Here is a 21,555-nt window from a genome sequence, read left to right on the forward strand (position 1 = left end):
GTATGACTAAGTGGTAAAGAGCCTACGGGTCATGGGTGAGCTGTTGATCCTTGCCCCTCGTCTAGAAATTACAGAAAATAGTCATTTTATGTGGATGGAGGTAGCAGCATCGATGATTTTTGGGTTTTTGGAGGTGCTGTTTCATAGTAATAACATCCTGGATCACATTGCAAACCATGATAACTCCTAAATACCCATGAAACAAGGTGATGATACATGAAGGCAAGGGGAAGAAAATGTATCGAGGCAGCATCTTCGTCTACAACCATCTTAACATGATCTCGTATAGTCAACTCCTAGTCGAGAACAATGTCATGAAGTCGTCATATCTCTCATGGCGTGCTAGACTTGTTGACGGATGATATCCTACATCTTCTCATTGGCCTTGAAGACTATGTACATGTGCACATTCCACCTCTTCAACTTCAAAAACACCTTCTTGCTTGGCCATGCCTAGATTTGAGGAAAAGATAGACTTGATTTGTTAACGTATTTTGATGGATGTGGGGCCCACTAGGTAATTGCTCTATGCAGTTAAGAGCAAAGTTACACCCTACAGTTTTTCAACAAGATGGTATGCTTAATCAAGTTTCTAGCTCATGTTAAAACAAAGAGCATTAGTATTTTGAAGACCACTTGCCGCTGTCTAAGGTTGTGGGCACTTGGATATTTCCGTGTTTTGGCATGTGGGTTTGGTGGTTCAGGGGGCTTGAGCTAGCCAGCCCAACTTTGAAGCCAGACTAGGCCCAATACAAGTGCACACATCTACTTTTGTTTGTATGAATGTAATCGTCATGTAAAAGTACAGCTTTTCTCTAGTTTTTGGCCACTTGAAAATTTTCTTATCCTTCAATCATCTAAAGCTGCGTGCTACTTTGCTGCGGGGTGCGGTGTGAATCAATATGCTGTTTTGGTAAAGCCTTTCGTTGCAATGACCTGTCGATGTATCTCTTAACGCAAATATTAAAATCAACAAATCCCAAAGCAAACCTAATGAATGCAAATCAGGTAGATAGGAAAAACAAAATATCGTTAGAGAGTTCCTTGAAAACAAAAGAAGGAAAACAAGCATAGTGTTACTTATATCATGAAGGGTATGAGTCAACAAAGAATATTTGATACATGTTGGCAATGTACAAAGTATAGTTATGATTGATTGTTCAGGATAGAATTACAACATATGTGTAAACAAAAAAAATTAAGAATCCTCAAATTAAGTCTTATTCCATTGGTAAAAAGATTGTAAAAAGGCCGTCGCCCCGTTTGGCCGTTCTTCATGTGTGTATGTATGTATGTATGTATGAGAAGGCAACAACTGGATCAGTACTGCTGCAGGTCGCACTCGACCGGCTTCTGGCCGTTGTTCCACCTCTTGTAGTCGACACAATAGTCGTAGATCCTGTAGTTGTTCTGCACCCACTGCATCTGTCCTTGCTCCGCGTAGCTCAGCTGGCACGCCCCGCTGTACCCCGCCGCCGCCGCCGGGCAGCTGGTGGCGCAGCCACCGGAGTTGCACTCACAGATGTCGAGGTGGATGTTCTGGTAGTTGGCGACGAACGGCGCCTTGGACCAGTCGGTCTTGACGCGGCCGCCCTGCGTGGCCCAGTCCTCGGCCGCCCAGATGCTGGAGTAGCCGTACATCGGCCGGCTCGTCGGGAACGCCACGCCGTTGCTCGTCTGGTAGTTGCGGAACACCCTGATGGGGACGCTGTCGACGTACCACCTGCAAATGTGCATGGATATCGATGGGTCATTATCTTCTGTTCGTCGCCGCCGCTAGGTTGCATCATATTATCATATGGAGTCTCGCTCGTGCGCCAACAAAGCGATGGAAATGTGACTTATATATTTGCTTACACGATCATGCAGGGGCTCCAGTAGATGGTGTAGTTGTGGTAGCCGGTGGTGGGGTCGAACCAGGGCTTGAACTGCATCTCCTTGTTGCCGACGCCGTTGGCGTAGATGTTGGTGTGGAAGGTGTAGGGCTGGCCAGTCTCGTTGCCCAGGAACTCGAAGTCGATCTCGTCATGGTTATCTCCAACGGAGGATGTCTGAATGAATATACAGATATGGGTAGTGTTAAAACCTTCTCCTAATTTGGTCTTGCTTATCATTAGTACTGGACAAGAATTCAGGCAGCCAGGCAGGCAATATATGCAAGACTGCCCTGCACGTACGTAGTATGTGGTGACGGTGCCGGCCGAGTTGCCTGGGACCAGCTGGATGAGCGTCGACACGGACCCGTAGACGAACTGCTTCTTTGTCCGGAGCATGCAACCTGCAAGCCGGCCGTAGCATAAGAATCATCGCTTAATCAAATGGTATGCTACTATTCGCATGCACTTGCACTGCAACAATATGATCAACATATATGGAGATGCATGTATGCAGCGATATAATCAAGAACCGAAGGGATTGGTCAGCACCTGAGGAGTTGCTGACTAGCGAGAGCGAGAGGCTGTTGCCGTCGTCGCTAAACTTGGCGTTCTGGGGCTCCCACGGGATGTCGCAGTCGTCCCGGAAGTTGGCGCCGGCGAGGCTGGCCACCGCCGCGGCGACGGCCACCAGGAGGAGAGCCCTTGAGCTCTTCATCTTCCTCGTGTTGCAAGACAAGCGTGCAACTCTCTTTCTCTCTCTCTCTTCCTCTCGGGAAAGTTCTCTGAATGTTGAACGCCTTTCTGTGTCTAGGCTTGATGAGAAACGCAGAGGGACACAGGGGCTTATATACTAGCTGAAGCTCATCCTTCCTAGTCAAAGGGAGTTTTTGGTACGCATGTAGAGGTTAATAGGATATCAGTATGATTGTCATCTGCAGATTCTACATAGTGCTGCCAGCTTGTGATCTTGGTTGGTTTGGGACACGCATCGATCTGCCTCTTGTTTTTGACATGGTTAGTGCTCTGCACAACGTTGCATCGATCGCGCGTTGTTTGGCTATCAGGTTGACGTATAGTGCTCGCAGCTTGACAAAGTACTATTACGCGCAAAAAAATGATAAACAATTCAGCTCTACCAGGTGCGGACTACAATCTGTGCAATTGGCACCTTGTCCAGCATAGATAGGAAGAGGTCAGGATTGATGGTCAAATATGCCTCGTTTACATTCTTGGCTGGTTCAACAGAGACATCTAAATTTCCTACTTATATTATTCCAGGCCTGTACGGACGTGCAGGTGTATCATTTGTCGTCGGCAGCATGTTGACTTGTAAATTGTTGGTCGCCGATGATCGCTGTGGCGAGGAGGGGTTAAGTTTAGGCTCCTGAGTGGTTAATCTCTTTTGAAATTTATAATTGATTTTTAAGGAGAATATTTTTCCTATTGTTTGAGCATTGGATTGTTGTTTTTGGTCATGTGGCGTCACATGGATTTTGTCTAAGTATGTGGTTTCGGCTCACCAATAATAATCCGGAGCTATTGACACTATAAAAAAAAACTATTTTTGGAATATTTAAGATGTCTTTCCACATACGACTTATATGAAAAGCCGCCTGAGCAGTTGGCAGGGGTCTCTTGTGGTTTTGGGCCACATGTAAAAACAAATTTTCGCAGACGATTCCTTATGTGAACATCTCTGAAAATAAGATGATTGCCACAGATGGTTCTCGTGAAATATCATTTTCAGAGGCGATTACTTATGTAAACTGTCTATAAAAATATGATGATTATCACAGTCGATTCACATAAGAAATCACCAATGTAAAAAATTATTTTTAGAAATAGTTCACATAAGAAACCACTTCTGAAAATGAGATAATTATCACGAGCGGTTCACATAAGGAACCGCCTCTGATAATGAATGACAGGTTATCTTAAAAAATTCATAATTTTTTCATACGAAGTCGGATGAGGACAAATTTTATATGAAAATTATAACCCTCAACAAGATCTATAACTTTGTAGTTGAAAACTTTTTCATTTGAAATCATTTAGATGTCCAAATAATAATTTGATGTTTCAGATAGAAGATATCAAAAGAATTGCATATGTTATTAGTATCACCACTAGTTCTGTGGTGGGATGGTATGGAGGGTTTGCGCGAGCTAAGAGGTTCTAGGTTTGAGTGCTAAAAACTGCATGACTTGTGACGTCGCGGCCGAAGGGGGTGCCTGGTCAGGCAAAAAAATCACTTTTTTGGGGCTCAAATATGTCGATTCGGAAACCGATTATCATAGGCGGTCCGCTTAAGGAACCGCTTGTGAAAATTGGAATTATCACACACAATTTATTAAGTAAACTGCTTGTGATAATCAGTTTCCACAAGTTGTTCCTTAAGTGAACCGCCTGTGATAATCGGTTTTCACATATGGTTCCTTTTGCACTTGTGAAAATCGTCCTTTTCCACATGCCTTCGATCAGAGGCGGGTGACCAAACGTCTCTGTAAATAGGTTACCACCGGCCTCTAGAAATAGTTATTGTAGTAGTGTGACAGTATATGCACAAGTACTGCAAATAGTGTTATCGGGACACGCGAGTCCCCATTTTTTTGCCACGTCGATGCATATCCGGGTGTCGACGTATACACATCGGACGCGGTGCGACACGCACTAGCGACGAATCCAAGGGGTTGACTAGAGAAGGAAGGTGCTGCCACTTAGTTGGTTCGTGGAGATGCGTTATCGCGACAGGGAGCACAGAGATGAACCGTCGTGGCTGGATCCCCGTGCCCGTTGTCCTAGGGAGATGAAGGAGAGAAAGCCTGGGGAGGCGACCGATATCATAGGAGAGCACAAAATATGAGGGTATTGGAGAGATGAGGTGAGCATGGGCTACCGATTTTGCTAGTCGGTCATGTGAGATTGTGGCCGGCGGCAGGTAATCTATGGTGGCAGCAAAGCTGTGTTGGGGAAGGGGAGTGAGAGGAAAGAAAGAATGGTTGTGGTGGCTGCGTGCGTGCATATGGACTGGAGCATATAGGAGGAGTTTAGTGTAGGTTACTTTACACAACCAGGATCTAGGAAGTTCCCGAGTGCCACAAAATCTCAGGAACTAAAGGAAAACACTCAGGAGATATGTTCCTGAAGGCTAGCTTTCGAGAAAGAGCACCTGATAAAGTTGCTTCAGGAAATCTTGATGTTCCCGAGGGTTTTACCTAAACACTCAGGAATCTTGAGGTTCCCGAGTGTTACGCATGCCTTCGGGAAAGAACTGACACACGAGAGAAGAATACCACGTGGAAGGATAGTGAGCCACCATGAATCACTTGGGAAAGTGACACACTCTGGAATTACATCCCCTGCCAATAGAAACACTTTTACTATTTAATGCTTGCCTTTTTTTTCTTCACGTAGTACACTCGGCAGTTTCTGGTGGTTGTCATATAATTCAGATGTATATCAATGATATACCACTACTAGGATCTTGAAGTACCCCAGGTTATTCCCGATGCTTAAACCATTATTATACCAATCCCTTGATCAATCGCTGGTAAACAAAAATCTTACAACAGATGTTATCACAGTCATACAACACGAGGGGCGATGAATAAACTCCACCAGCCTAATAAAACATAGAGCATTAAGCAACAGAGCATAAACAATAGACCATGACATCAGAGTACACAACAGAGACAACATGAGCGACACACCACTCCACAGGCAACTCAAGTGCGGACGTGACCGAGCCTACTCGTCTGCCTCGGTGAAGTTCAAATCGTCCTTTGAAAGCACAAGAAAGGGTGAGTACAAGAGTACTTAGCAAGCCTCAACCCTTGCCCTACGACAGGGGTATAAATACATGCATATTGATATACAAGGAATAAGTTGTAAGGTTATATTTGCGGAAAAGCTAATTTTACTCATGCAAGGTTCATTTTTCATAAGGCATTTTTTTATGAAAACATTATATCAGCATCATTATATGAAGGGGGGGTTCGATCGTGATGGAAAGTTACCAGGGAACATGTTTTATTGTTGCCAGACACCCCGTCCACGACAACCCACGGCACACGGTCAGACCTAACTTTTTCAAACACGGGCACACCTTGCCCACTCACACACCAAGGAAATGCACACATCCCATTCTAGTTGTTGTGACCGAACTATAGTTTGTCTATGACCATAGACACGGCTATTCAAATAGTTTTAACCTTTGTAGAGTGGTACATTTCACCCACAAGTTGAGTTCGACAATATACTATGGCTGTGGCAGTGCGACTCAATAAAGTCATTACCTATCACAACATCCTCTCACTAACCGCCCACAGGAGCTAACCAGGGGTTCCTGACCTTTAACCAGGCCTCCAACCATGTCTCCAAGCCTGCACCTGCCTACACTTGCTCCGTGGCCTCCTGTTGCACACCTGCCTCCGGGCGATCAGTAGTCTAGCGGCGGGGTTTAGGCTAAGCCCTGTCAATACATGGTCGAGTGGTTATACTGTAAAGACTAGGTATGATATCACATCAACTTGATCCTTAATCGAGCCAAGGCAAATATCTCCACATGAAGCGTGCCACACAGGCAACGCTCCAACACTAAGCTTACCACACAGGCTACACTTAGGCTCCCAAGGTATTCCCAACGGAATCCTGATTTGTCCCAGCTCTAACCCGATCTCAGCTGTTATTATTACTAACCAACATGGTTTTCCCATCCCACAACTCATGCAGCACCAAGCACTAGGTTTTACACATTTTGAAAAGCTAAACATGATTAAACATGAAGTAACAGTAAAGATTGCCATCCTAAGCACTCTAGTGATAAGGTAATCATCTAAGCATAATTAAATTAGCTAAGACGAAAGTCCTAGGGTTACCAAGATAATATTCAGGATATTCACAAAGGCTGGCTACTCTACAATAGGTCATAACTAGATCAACAGTTTAAATTATGCTAACTAGTAATATACCATGCAATTAAACGGTGGAAAATGGCTGCTACGGGTCGTGGTAATAAAACTAGATTCAGTATAATCAAAAGAAAATGGATTGAGACTTGCCTTCGTTGAAGTCTTCGAAAGGGTCTTGCTCGAACTCCTACGTTCCCGGCTCCTCCTCGACGAACTCTCTGGTCTCTAAACGCGGCATACAACAAAGCAAACGCACAATGATTCAAATAAAATGTAAACAAATATGAAATAAATAAGAAACTGCTATGAAAAGATAGATTTTTAATTTAAATCAATATTGGTGGAAGAATCGTCGAAATCGGAGTTGAAACGGAGGAAATACGGGCTTTGGAAGTTTGTCGGCAGATTAAATCGAGAAAAAGAAAAGGGGATGATATTCTTGGGAAAATCTGATTTTCGGGAAAAGGAGAAAGGGTATCGTGCATATGGGCCGGTTCTGAGAAGGCAGCTTTGGCTGGGCTTAGGTTACTAGGCCGGTTTTTGGGTCGAGAGTGCCCATTCGGCTCGAGGGGGGTGATAACGGCGGGCGGCGACGGCGTTAACGGCTGGGCCCACCCATCTAGATTACACATAGAGAGATGACGGTGGCGGCTTGATTGACGGTGCGCGGCGGTAGGATCGCTAGAGTGACGCGGGACGACGGCACCGAGGGGATCCGCGGCAGGGTCTCACCGGAAAGCTCACCGTCAGCAGCTTCCGGCATCGGTTTGGGACGAGGATTGGCTCTCGGGGATCCTCACGACATAGCGATGGTGATGGCAGGACACGTCGTTGACAGCAATGGCCGGGATATCGCCAATCATATGCCGAAGTTGGTGGCAGTTGCGGTCGACACGAGAATCACATGGGGATGCGATGTTGCTCGGGTTTTTGGGTCAGTGCGGTCTTCACTCTTCTTGGGGAGATGGTCTTCTAGCAGGATGAGTGGAGTATACTCTTCGTCTTCTTCTCCACCGGGGGATTTTTGAGTCAGAGGGAGAGCTTCTTCTTCTTCTTCTTCTTCTTCTTCTTCTTCTTCTTCTTCGGCTTCATGTGGTGAGGGCGGCGGTGGTGCGGGAACATCCTCCGAGAACTTCCTCTTGAGACTTCCCATGGGACAGATAAGAATTCCTTCAAGCATACGATGCCCTTCCAAGCAGGGGAGGTGGAGAGTCCTTCTGCCGGCGCGGTCGGTGAGATATGGTTCACTGATCAGCCCATTGTGGCGTTCTTCTACTGCCCTTGCTGCTTCTTCGGCTGCCACGATGAGGCTCTCGACTTTTACAGTTTGGGCCTTGGCTTCTGTGAGTTCAACACGCAGGGACCTCCTACGCGTTTCTACTTCTTTAGCTCTGCAGATGCAGTCCTTAACTCCGTTGCCTGTTGGTCGTACATCTCATCTAGGGCCAACAGGTAGCGAGTCATGGCCACAACGGTCGGGTCACTTTCTCACATACCCAGGCCTTCCATAGTTTTCATCCTTGCCATCCAAGTAGGGCAATTCTTCTCCACCATGGGAAAGAACCTTAGGGATGTGCGGCCAACATGCTTCTCGTACATCTGGCAGAGGTGACGCATGGCATTGTGGGTGACAGCTTGATAGATGTCTGCGAACCTAAACCCTGTGGTGGACACACACCACGGCTTCTTTTCAAGGTAGGCGTCACTTGCTTCGACATGGATGGTGACTTCATAGTGCTTGGTGTCGTACTCTTCATACTCTCTGCCAACATACTTTGGGTGCTCCTTGATTCCCAGCCTGGTCATGGCAACATACAACACCTTTGGGAAATTGGAAGCGTCTAAGCAGTACTCAGTAACCCAACCTTGATCTTCCATCTGCAGAGAGGAGGACATCGCTTGTCAAAAGGGTTTTTCAATGGAAGGGGGAAGGATCAAGAAGCTTTTGTTACATAGTTTTAAAAAATTAACATATCCAAGTCTGTGGTCTCGTCCTATAGCCAAGTATGGCTTTGATACCACTTGAAGTGCCCCAGGTTATCCTCGATGCTTAAAACTATACTAGTCCCTGGATTAGTCGCTGGTAAATAAAAGTCTTACAACAGATGTTATCATAGTCATACAACCCGAGAGGCAGTAAATACACTCCACCAGCCTAATAAAACATAGAGCACTAAGCAATAGTGCATAAACAATAAAGTCCACGACATCAGAGTACACAATAGAGACAGCATGAGGGGCACGTCACCCACAGGCAACTCAGGTGTTGATGCGATCGAGCCTACTCATCTGCCTCACCGTATGCCTTGGTGAAGTCCGGATCGTCCTTTGAAAGCACAAGAAAGGGTGAGTACAAGAGTACTTAGCAAGCCTCAACCCTTACCCTATGGCAGGGGTATAAATACATGCATATGGATAGACAAGGAATAAGCTGTAAGATTATCTTTGCAGAAGCTAATTTACTCATGCAAGGTTCATTTTTCATAAGGTAATTCTTTTATGAAAACATTATATCAGCATCATTATATGAACCGGGGGGGGGGGGGGTTCGGCCGTGATGGAAAGTTACCAGGGCCTAGGTTTTATTGTTACCGAACACCCCATCCACGACAACCCACAGCACACAGCCGTACCTAACTTTCCCAAAAACGGGCACACCTTGCCCACTCACACACCAAGGAAACACACACATCCCATACTAGTTGCTGTGACCGAACCGTAGTTCGTTCATGACTATAGACACGACTATTGGAATAGTTTTAACATCTGCAGAGTGGTACACTTTACCCATAAGCTGAGTTCGGCAACATACTATAGTTGTGACAATGCGACTCAATAAAGTCATTACCCATCACAACATCCTCTCACTAACCACCCACGGGAGCTAATTAGGGGTTCCTGACCTTTAACTAGGCCTCCAACCATGTCGCCATGCCTGTACCTGCTCCATGGCTTCTTGTTGCACACCTACCTCCGGGCGATCAGTAGTCTAGCTGGTGGGGTTTAGACTAAGCACTACCCATACAGAGTCGAGTGGACGTACTGTAAAGACTAGGTAGAATTTCACATCAACTCGGTCCTTAATAGAGCCAAGACAAATATCTCCACACGAAGCATGCCACACAGGCAGCACTCTAACACTAAGCCTACCACACAGGCAGGACTTTAGGCTCACAAGGCATTCCCAATAGAATCCTAATTTTGTCTCAGCTCTAACCCGATCTCAGTTGTTATTATTACTAACCAATAAGGTTTTCCCATCCCATAACTCATGCAGCACCAAGCACCAGGTTTTACATATTTTGAAAAGCTAAACATGATTAAACATGAAATAACAGTAAAGATTGCCATCCTAAGCATTCTAGTGACAAGGTAATCATCTAAGCATAATTAAATTAGCCGAGACAAAAGTCCTAAAGTTACCAAGATAATATTCAGGATATTCACAAAAGATTGGCTACTCTACAGTAGGTCATAACTAGATCAACAATTTAAATTATGCTAACTAGTAATATACCATGCAATTAAATGGTGGAAAATGGCTGCTACGGGTCCTGATGATAAAACTGGATTCAGTATGATCAAAGTGAAACGAATTGAGACTTGCCTTCGTTGAAGTCTTCGAAAGGGTCCTGCTCGAACTCTTGCGTTCCCGGCTCCTCCTCCTCGACGAACTCTCCGGTCTCTAAACGCGGCATACAACAAAGCAAACACACAATAAATTCAAATAAAAATATAAATAAATTTGAAATAAATAAGAAACTACTATGAAAAGATAGTTTTTTAGTGACGGGTTATATTTATGGCCCGTCACTAACATGAAGTCATTAGTGACGGGTTATATTTCAGAGGGATTTTGGTATATTTTCTTTTAAGAATGGAATTTCTTTTTTTCCTTGTGATTTAATTATTTCCTTTATGAATTTATTTACAATTACAAAATTACGATTGTACAATATTTAATTTGTGAAAATTCATCAAAATCTTGCAAAATTCTTGAAAATTCATAAAATCCTATGAAAATTCATAAAAATTCTTCTAAATTTATAAAAGCCATAGATTCAAACTTAGGGCATCAATCCACATGAAATTCAGACTTAACTGAATATTACAAATATTACAAATTTGAGGTTATATTAATTCATGTATCATTTGGCATGTACTCACTGTTTCCGGGCTTTCTTTACATGGATCCCTTCGTTATGGTCAGAACGCAAGTATGGATTCTTCTCGTTCTGTGCAACCTGTGGCATGATTGCAGTAGCAAAATGGGGGATTTCATCAAATTGATTGTACTCATCCTCATCAACCACATTTTTAACTCTGACGATCCGTATTTTCCTAGCAAGAACCACATGAAGTTTCTTATTTGCCGTGTCAGTCACATAGAACACCTGGATAACTTGTTTAGCGAGTATGAAAGGTTCATCATTATATCCGACTAGTTTGAGATTAATGCTAGTGAATCCGTACTTATCTTTCATAACGCCTTTTGTCCCGTGTACCTAACGGCACCAAAGCAAGTGTACCTTGAATCTCAAGTAATCCAGTTCCCATATGTCTTCTATCTAACCATAGTATGTGCTCATATACTTGTTGTTATCATAAGCATCTATACAGACATCGCTATTTTGGTATGTGCTTTTCTAATCTTGAGCAACCGTGTAAAATATGTAACTGTGTATATCGTACCATTGATATATTGTAATTGTCTATATAGGGTCCACTGCTAGTTTCCTAATCAAATCACTTGTAGGTGTACTCGGTTGATTGATTTGATCTCAAAACCAAGTGTTAAATCTTTGCACATATTGCTTCGCAAGCCAAGCTTCGGTCCACCCTGGATTCTCTTGAAGAAGCAACTGCTTGTGCTCGTCGATATATGGGAACACTTTGCTCATTTGTTGCAACACGAGAAAATGAGCTTGGTCATATGCCTTTGTCTCAGGAGTAATTGCATGTTTCCCCAGAATACCTTGACATGCATGCCTGCCCTCGTGGCGAGAATGAGGCACACAAATTGGGTTATCTGGGTCCATGTAATTAACGCACCAGTCCACTACCTCCTCTGTAGAGTAACCCTTCGTGATGCAACGCTTAGGCAAAGCTCGATTCTTTACGTACAACTTGAGAATGCCCATGAATCTCTCATATAGATACATCTGATATAGGAACACGGGGCCAAGAAAATAAATCTCCTTCACAAGGTGAGCTGTGAGATAGACCATGATATCGTAAAAGGATGATAGGAAATACATCTCGAGAAGACATAGAGTCTCAAAGTGTCTTTTTTCTAGCTCGGCTAGCTCTTCCAGATCGAGTACCTTCTGACTAATTGCATTGAAGAAAAAGCACATGCTCATGATAACCTCTCGAACACCAATTTGCAACATGTTTCTAATTCCAACCGCAATCATCTGCATCAACATCACATGGCAATCATGAGTCTTCATGCTGCCAACCATTTTCAGCTCTTTCACCAAAACAAATCTTCTAATGTTGGACGAGTAACCAGAGGGAACTTTCACACCATGCAAAAACTTGCAAAATTTGTTTTTCTCCTTCTTCTTTGATAGGGTGATTGTCACGTCCCAAATTCCATAATCACGTGATTAAGCTTAATCATGCATCATTAGCGTCATGATTATTTTTGAGGTAAATTATTTTGGCGTACTAGAGCACTTTGTTTGAAATCAATTGGATGAGAAAAAAAAATTCGGGAGAGAAAAGAATTAAATTCACAGTTAAAATAAACCTCTTTCTCTCTAACATGTGGGACCCACCCGGCCCCACCATCTCTCCCTCCACTTAGGCAGCAGCCCCACCTGCTCCCTCACTCCCACTCCCGTGCCTCTCTCCTCTCCCAACCAGCCAAAGCAAGGGAGCAAGAGCCCTCTCTCCTCTCTCAAGCACTCTCTCCTTTCTCCCTCAAATCCGCGCTCTAGGAGCCGAATCAAGGTATGCATGTGGTACCATTGCGATCACAAGCTCACAAGCATTCCATTCCTCCAATTTGTTTCCTCATTCCCGAAGGATTTGAGCCGATTTGGATGTCTTTTGGTGTTAGGGTTGAAAAGTGAAAAACACTGGAGTTCTTTGATTTCCCACCATTTTCTCCTTCTCCCGGCGGTCCCTAACCTCGGCAAAGCACCTTGGGTAAGTCCTCTAGGCTTCCCATGGATTGGATACGCATTTGGTTGGTCGAAATCCGAATTTGGAGCTAGGTGGTGAAGTTTGGGTATTTTTGGATGTTTTAGACCTAATTTGGGGAATTGAATGAATTTGAGTTATGAATAGAGTTTCTAGGTTGTTAAATGAGTTCTAGAACCCTTGAACTAGCTCAAACATGTTCCCTTTTGATTTGGAGAAGATCGTAATTCATTCCGGGCATTTTTTTCCTCAAAACAGTCCAGTTCTAGAGCTTCCCCGGAGTATCCGGCCTTCCCCGAAGTCTCCGGGTGAGCCCCAGCCGAAAATAACAGAGAGGGCTCTGTCGGAGAGTCTCCCGGAGTCTCCGGTACCCCGGAGTATCCGGCCTTCACCGGAGTATCTGGGTGCACTATTCATCAGAGGATTTTTCTCCTCTGCTGATAACTTGTAAAATTCATAATTAATTCATACGAACTCCAAAAATCATGAAACCAATTTTTTTTTCATAATAAACTACTCTATGTAGTAAAAATATCCCCAGCCATTAAATATCGAATTAAATTTTTGAGGCTAATTATTTAGGCTTAAGCTTCATTAATTCGCCATTAGTTCTTTACAAGTCCAAAATGGATGAAACTAATTTTTCTAGTCTTCTTATGACTTGTTCTAGCTAGAAAAAATGTTTTCCTACATTTTAAAGCATATTTTCATTGCATTTCATCATTTGGACCTTGTGGCTTAGATTGTTGCATTTCATTTATGCTTATTATTGCATGCGTTATGTTTCTTAGAACACGCCGATTCATCGATCCCGGAGACCGAGGATGATCCCGAGGCGCCGCACCTTTGTGAAACAGTGCATCAAGGCAAGCAACTATGCATATTGATCCCTCTTGTGTAATTGGATGAGTCTGAAATTGATGAAATGTGCTTATGTATGTATGCATGTTTAGTGAGTCGGTGTTGGGTACCAAAGGGGTAGAACCTATGCCGATTGCATTCTTCTACTTTGAATACTTGTGTATTTACATTCCTTGTAGCCTTGAGGTGTTGTCAATGTCTAAGTATGAGTTTGACTTATATGCTTAGCCATGCTTAGGTCATTCGGTACAAGTCGAATGATGGCGTGTTCCGTTGTTCGCGAGCATAGGACCTTCTTATGGGTTATACACACTTGCTGAGGTTGAGATGGTTGTATGAGTGGTGAGAATGAGACGAGGTGTGGGCGGTGTAGGATGGTGTTTTGTCCTGCCCGGATGTGGAGTTCCCCTGGGTAGGTCGGTAGAGGAAAACCGGACACTGTAGGCCGCTTGCATCGTTTAAGATCGATCGTCGGGGTAGTTGGCTTTAGCACTTACCTTACTCACCACATGCCGATCTAATGGTAAGGCGAGCCGAATACCTTCGCAGCTGTGGCTTTGTGGGGCCTGAACAACGATGGTGTGAGCGGGTGGGCTTGTAAGCGGTACTAGTTTACTCTGGGAGTAGTTCTGGTACCGCCACGCCGAGCGTTGCATGTGGCACACGGTTGGGGCTGGTTGGAAAAGGTTGTCATGGGTACCCCCTTGTGTGCACTTTAGCGGGTGGCACAAGCCGTATGGTCCTCGTGTCGTGTGGGTCCAGGAGTATCCCCTGCAGGGTGTATAAACAGTTCAAACTGCCACGCTCTCGGTCATGAGCATGCTATTGTTTCATTTGCACACGGTCATAGAGTTTCGAGTATGGTTTGTGGTTCGGTATGTGGGAGATGGCGATGTGGGCACTTGTTACTTATTGATATACATGTTGTTACAGTTACACTTGTTCAGTTGTTAGATGGAGGGTAGTTTTCATATGTTTTGGTAAAGTTTCAGTCGCTATGCTTGGTAAAGTTTCAGTCGCTCACACATATGTCTAGGATGCTTAGTGCATATGTTTTATTTAACCTGTGGTTCATCCTTGCTAATGATCAATGCATAATCCTTGGAGTCGAGCTATGTTTATGCGCTCTATATGGTTTAAGTCTTGCGAGTACCCTTCGTACTCATGCCTGCGTTTCAGGTGCTGCTGGTGAGGAAGATGCGGTGTTTGGCTACTTCGTGCCTGCTGATCTTGGTGGTGGGCAAGAGTAGTGTATCCTACTCTGAAAATGACGCTTTTGGGACGGTGCCCAAGGGCATGTGACACTGTTCTCTTTTGTTATTCATAAGTTTAACTTTCCGCTGCGTAGTTCTTTTGTGGTTAGGAGTTGAGGGGTTTTTGTCTCCTCCTAGCTCGCTTTTGTTGTAAATTGTTGAAATCAGTTGCATGCTTAATACTTGTAATATAAATGTTTATTACTCGCTCTTTATTAAGCTATGTTGTGATGTACCTGTTGGAAGGCATGCGTTCCGATCTTGGGCACAAAACACGTGCCGGGACTACCGGGATGATATTCTGGTTAATTATCGAGGTTGTGATTATGAATAATGATCCTTCTGATGATTAATTAGAATATTATTTGGACGGTTCCTCACAGTGATGCAAGATGGGGGTAGGAATTTTTCTTTATCCGTATCCTTGTCATAAGCTCCAACCTTAAGCTCATTTATTCAAGGTTAGCTTGTGCGTTTTTATGATATTTTGTTTTCTCCTTCATGTTGAGCATTGTACCGAAGAGACCGTCGCAGATATTCTTCTTTGCGTGCATGAGGTCAATAGAATGACGAACGTCTAAGTATTTCTAATAATCAAATTCCCAGAGAATTGATTTCTTGTTCCACATTCCATTTTCATCACTCGTGAAGGGTCATTTTCTCTTGCCAAGGACAACATTGATATTATTAACCTTATCATAGACATCTTGCCCGCTGGAATGCCTTGAAGGTGATGCTTTCTCACTTGTGCCATCAAACCGAGACTTCATTTTTTGGTATAGGTGGTTCCTGGGAAGGAAACATTGATGCTGCATGTACACTATTTTCTTTGACTCGTTCAACCACATACCCTCAGTGTCATCTAAGTATTAGGGGCAAGCTTCACCTTTTCTTTTACTCCGCCCTGATAAGTTACGAAGTACTGACAGATCATTGATGGTGACAAATAACATGACATGTAGGGTGAAGTATTCTCGCTTGTACTGATCCCAAACCTCGACGCCTTCAGACCAGAGTGCTTTAAAATCATCCATCAAAGGCCTGAGGTACACATCGATGTTGTTAGTAGGTTGCCTCGGACCAGGAATTAAGGTCGACAACATAAAACATTTTCACTTTTTACAAAGCCAAGGTGGAAGGTTGTAAATAGACAGCACAATAGGCCATGTGCTATGTGAGGTACTCATGTTACTGAATTGATTCATGCCATCTGTGCTCATAGCAAACATAATATTTCTTAATTCTTCAGTGAACCAACCAAATGTGGAATCAATGGTTCACCACTAAGCTGAATCTGCGGGGTGCCATATCATTTTGTTGTTCTTACGACCCTTCTTGTGCCACCGCAACAATTGAGACTCCTTTTCGTTTGTGAACAAACGCTTCAAATGGGAAATTTTAGGGAAATAGCACATCACCTTCCTAGGAGGCCCTTTTCTCTTGATGTCTTCCTCCATGTTGCCACCATTATTTCTACGCTTGTATAGATGGGTTTCGCAAACAGGATATTGATCTAGGTCTGCATACTCTGCACGAAACAAGACATAATCCTCCTTATATGCATGTATTTTTTCTATTTTCAATCTCAAAGGACAAATTATCTTCTTTGCGTTGCAGACGGTCTTGTGCACCTTGTTCCCCTCTGGTAGCATGTCCTTAGCAGATGCAACAATGCTTTGAAACTCCTATCAGACCAATGATGGGTTGCCTTCATTTGCAGAAACGTAAGCACCACAAACAACAACGTGTATTTCTCCTTCCAGCTAGGATAAAATGGTGTCTTCGAGTCTCTCACTAGTTTTTGGAATTTGGTAAACTCACTATCACTATGCTCATCGTGCCCCTCAGTATCGTGCACCATTTGGTCCACATTCTCTACCAAATCCACGTAGTCATCATTAAATCCTAATATGTCATCGTCCCTAAGATAATCATCCATATCACCAGCTGGCGGGAGTCCTTAATCCATGCTACCGTCCGGGAGGACCTGATCCATTTCCCCTTCTTTAAGGTCTTCCTCGCCGTGTTTGTTCCAAATGTGATATCTCTCTTTGAATCCACGCCTTAACAAGTGATAGTACACATTATCATGTTTTAGGAACTTCTTCTCATTCTTGCAATCACAGCATGGACATCACATTGCCGTTTTACCCCAACCTTCCATATCTGCCACCACGGTACCCATGAAAGACTTCACCTCGCTCATGTACTCGTTAAAAGTACGACAATCAAGGTACATCCAACTTCGGTCCATCATCAACAAATTGAAAAAATATTCATTATTAATAGAATCGACAGAGTACATACAATTGAATAAGTATAAAAATTCTAACTAAATTTAACTAAATTAAGCCAATTTCTTATCTAAGGTGAAGGATCCTAGCTAGCTACTTTCTACATAGGCAAAGATAGGCCCTAGTCCCATTCAAGGATATGTGGTCCGAGAAGGTTTCTATGCTTTTGTATGGTTCTAGAGAAAATTTCAGCAACATCTCCTCATTGTTCTCCAAATACACGTCTTGACAACGAGCCAAGAGGGTGTGTATCCGGAGAACAACAGGGAGATAAAACTAAAATTCTCTCTAGAACCATACAAGAGCACATAAACCTACTACTCAGGCCACATATCCTCGAACTATCAAAAGTTTATGGACAATTTAGGAGCATCTTCTTTATAAATATGATGAGTTGCCAAGTCATATTTATAATCAAACACTCCCGAGCGGGAGACGTAGGTTATGCGTGTACACACTTTTATGAATACAATTAACATAATTGTGCCATATACATATCAAGATTTGAGAGAAGGAGAAATTGTGAACACCAACTCAAACCCTAGAATCTAGCAAATAGGAGTAGGAAAGGGGATGCAAACCTTCAAAGATCAAGGGTGACAATCCACATGTATCAAGATTTTGGAGAAGGAGCAAAATTGTTGATTCCAACTCAAACCCTAGAATCCACCATGCATATATGAGCAAGAGGAGGAGGGGGGGGGGACCTTCAAAGGCCAAGGGATAACCCCAACTTCAAATCACCAAGATTTGATTGGTCCTCAACATAATCTCAAAAAAAAATCACCCCTTTGTCGAGCAGCCGGAGGATAGACGCTGTCTGATTGTGCTTCTCAGCATAGAGGATAACAGTAAACACCAGTCATTAGTGATGGGTGATAAGAAAACTCATCACTAATGAGTAGCCCCGGCAGTGAGCCGCCCGAGGCTATATTTAGTTACATGTGCCCTCTCCACACGTCACTAATTACTAGATTATTAGTGATGGGTCTGGAGGTGACCCTCACTATTATCTTTATTGACAGGTCGTTTACTTGCCATCACTAATGACCCCTCATTAGTGACGGATCTTGGCCAGGTCCCGGTCCGAGCCACACATTAGTGACATGTCATCACTGGACCCATCACTAATAGTGCATTAGTGACATGTTCTGTTTGACCGTCACTAATGATGTGTCACTAAAGGTGGTTTATTACGTAGTGTTAGCTTCCTGGCCTTCTGGCTATCGATACCACTACTGCAAGTATGAAATATTGCCAACAATCAATTATTGAATGAAAAAATTATGGACACATAAGTATGTAGAGAAACTTACCCAGAAACTTTCCTACACCTACTGCAAACAATTCTTGAACACTATTCCTCCTCCTTCGGAAAAACCTGGAGTAGCCATGTAGTGCTGCCATGTCCACGCAGGCTCTTCCCTTCCTTTTAGAGTTACTAATCCAGGGAAATACCATCGAACTAACACACCAATGATGCCATTGGTAATTCTACCTTCAACTGCAGTTTCTTCTTTCCATTGCATGCACATCAGTTAACAGTTTGGTTTGCTAGTGAGCTAATCAATCGTATCCTCCTACCAGTAAGCTCATATAGTTTATATAATTATGTATCTCCTACAGGACGGATGAGAATCTTGTCCTCCTCCCGAGATGGTTGTGGTGACAAGTTTGAAGGACCTCGTATCCAAAAATCATGCACTCTATTTTTCTCTATATTTGGTTCACCCTCTTCCTGACCCCTCCACCTCCTCCTCCTCAGGATCATAATCATTATCCTCAGGATCAGCAAGAGGAGGGGGTTGCGAGATTGAGGAGTTTGATCTGGTAGAGACAGAATCCATTCTAGGAGCTATATTTGCACCTTTTCCCATGGGAGCTATGTTTACAGCCCCTCGGCCCTCGGGTGTAGTGGCTATTGCACCTTTTCCTCTAGGAGCTATGTTTGCAGCCCCCCAGCCCCTAGGTGCAGTGACTATTGCACCTCTTCCACTGGGAGCTAAGTTTGTAGCCCCACGGTCCCTAGGAGCTGTGGCTGTTGCACCTCTGCTCCTGGGAGCTACAACTATTTCCCCTGTACCGCTGGGAGCTGTGGCTGCTTCACCACTGCCCCTTCTAGTTGTGGATGCCTCCCCTCTACTCCTCATATATGGGGCTGGCCTTGTGGAAGAAGAATATTTCGCGCAACTTGACTTTGATGTTATATTTTTTGGAAGGCCCCTTATCGTCCTGAATAATAAAGATGTAATGGGTTATAACTCAAAATATAAGACATGAATTTCAGATAAAAAATATGACATGAATTATTAAAAGAAAGTTGCGCATGTATAAGACGTGAATTTCACTGTATACCCGTGCCTAAATCCGTACTTGCATAAGTGTGCTATCATTGATGCTCTCATTTGTGGCCTTGTGTTAGAACAGTGGCTACATGGGCACAACACATCAATTCTTCTTGCATCCCTAGCAAACGCTTGATCAATAAAATATGTAGTTTTATCTATCCATTCTTGGCTATACTAATTGTTGTCTACACGCCCCGTGTACATCCAACTATGACCGTCCGCCATCCTATTATGACAAATTGATATCATGTTTGTCTAATTTACATTAAAATTGTAATAGGACTATTAAGTATTTGATATAAGACTACAGCTAGCTATAAGCTTATAAATCTGCTTTATATACACGCATAAATTTTTTTTGCTCTATTTACAGACCATATGGATCCAACACAAACATATAGTGTAGAAGAAGAAAATGATAGAACTTACCTAGTTTTTTCTGAAATATAATGGTCCGTAAGGTGATGGAGAATTGTGTCAATAGATGATCCTTCTTACAACACAAGGATTGTCCACAGTTTGTAGCTACAACTTCACGACTGACGATGTGAGAGGCAATCTATATTTGAGAGACTTGCATCCATACAAAACTTCAGGTAAATGATTCGTAATGTAGTAGTAGAACAACAAGGTTCACAATAATAGTTGGTATATAAGAAAAGGATCAAATTAAACATAGTTGGCTATGGAAAAGTATCTTTTAAAGAAAAAAAATCAGAGGGATGTTATATCCTGGCACATCTACTAATTAAAAAAAAACTACCTGCAAGTGAAATTGGACAATAAGTTATATCAAAAACCTCCTATTACCCATTGAAAAGAAAACCCCCAGAAAAGAAAGATAAAAATGGGTTAGAAAAATTCTTCTTTTCCTTACCTCTTTTCGTGATCTTCAAATCCTTCCCAAAGGAGCAGAGGTGGGAATAGATTTACCACAGTTTGCAGCAGCTGAGCCAAGAATCACTGCAGCCCCATCCATAAATAAGCAAATCAGAGAGATGAGGTCATATTTGGGAGAAGAGGGAGATCTAGGAGCAAGCTTGAGCGATTTTGAGGTTGGATTTCATGGCAGTCGGGGAACGGAGCTAATGGAGGTGCTGCCACTATCCCATGGTGTGGTGGAGAGGCACCGGTGGCTTGCGGTGGTGGGGAGGACACCGGTGGACGGTGGCAAACTGTGGGGAGTGTGCTGTGTGGAGTGGAGAGGGGTGGAGAAGATGAGTTTGTGAATCTGAGAGAGAGAGAGAGAGAGAGAGAGAGAGAGAGATGTGTCTGTAAGGAGGAGAATATGAGTGGGTTGTGGCGGGCCCACTTTGTTAGTGTGTACTATTGCACATTTGGTGTTGGCGCGGCAAAAAATGTTTGGCACCGAATGGAAAAAATCTCATGCCTTGACCAGCCTCACAACCTCAGCCCATAGGTCTCCCGAGTGCAAACTAAAAACACTATGTATAGTTTTGAGCACTCGGAAAATTTATTTTTCTCAAGTGCTCAGTCTCCCGAGAGCATGGAGGAACACACGGGAAGCTTGTTAAGCTTCGGAGTGCCTGACAAAAAACACCCGGGAAAAATCGTGACACTCAGGAGGTTCACAATTCCTGCTAGTGTTAGGCCTTTAGGTGGGCTGAATGGACCAGCAGCCCAGCACATGGAAACCCATCTTATTCATTTTTTTCTTTTGTGACGGATCTGTACTTAGGGTGAGTATTTCAAAATTTTAGTGTTATGCCTCGCTGTGTAGCTATAAACTTGAATTTCTATTTTATGTATTTATGATTTTTAAAAAAATTATATATATTAGATGAATCCCCGAATTTCTATTCTCTAGAGTTTGCCGAATCGGACACATGTAACCAAGTCGA

At 43.3% G+C, this 21,555-nt stretch overlaps 1 protein-coding gene across 1 annotated transcript; it reads right to left on the bottom strand.

Annotated features, from left to right (window-relative positions):
• Window positions 1-1,085: 1,085 nt before the first annotated feature.
• On the bottom strand, window positions 1,086-2,679 carry LOC133920597 (xyloglucan endotransglucosylase/hydrolase protein 24-like). Its single transcript, XM_062365203.1, has 4 exons — window positions 2,427-2,679; window positions 2,178-2,278; window positions 1,858-2,051; window positions 1,086-1,723 (listed from the first exon to the last, which is right to left on the bottom strand). Exons 1-4 carry the CDS (start codon window positions 2,590-2,592, stop codon window positions 1,321-1,323), a joined length of 864 nt encoding a protein of 287 aa, XP_062221187.1. The 5' UTR covers window positions 2,593-2,679; the 3' UTR covers window positions 1,086-1,320.
• Between the last annotated feature and the right edge of the window lie 18,876 nt (window positions 2,680-21,555).

Source organism: Phragmites australis, chromosome 6 (assembly GCF_958298935.1).
Source record: "Phragmites australis chromosome 6, lpPhrAust1.1, whole genome shotgun sequence".
NCBI classification, from domain to species: domain Eukaryota; kingdom Viridiplantae; phylum Streptophyta; class Magnoliopsida; order Poales; family Poaceae; genus Phragmites; species Phragmites australis.

What these genes read in the sequence shown, in the direction of transcription:
- LOC133920597 (XM_062365203.1), bottom strand. Translation starts at nt 2,592, where the DNA reads ATGAAGAGCTCAAGGGCTCTCCTCCTGGTGGCCGTCGCCGCGGCGGTG. An exon ending in GCACCGTCACCACATACTAC is followed by an intron (nt 2,052 to 2,177) that starts GTACGTGCAGGG and finishes ATATTCATTCAG; the next exon opens with ACATCCTCCGTTGGAGATAA. An exon ending in TGGAGCCCCTGCATGATCGT is followed by an intron (nt 1,724 to 1,857) that starts GTAAGCAAATAT and finishes GCACATTTGCAG; the next exon opens with GTGGTACGTCGACAGCGTCC.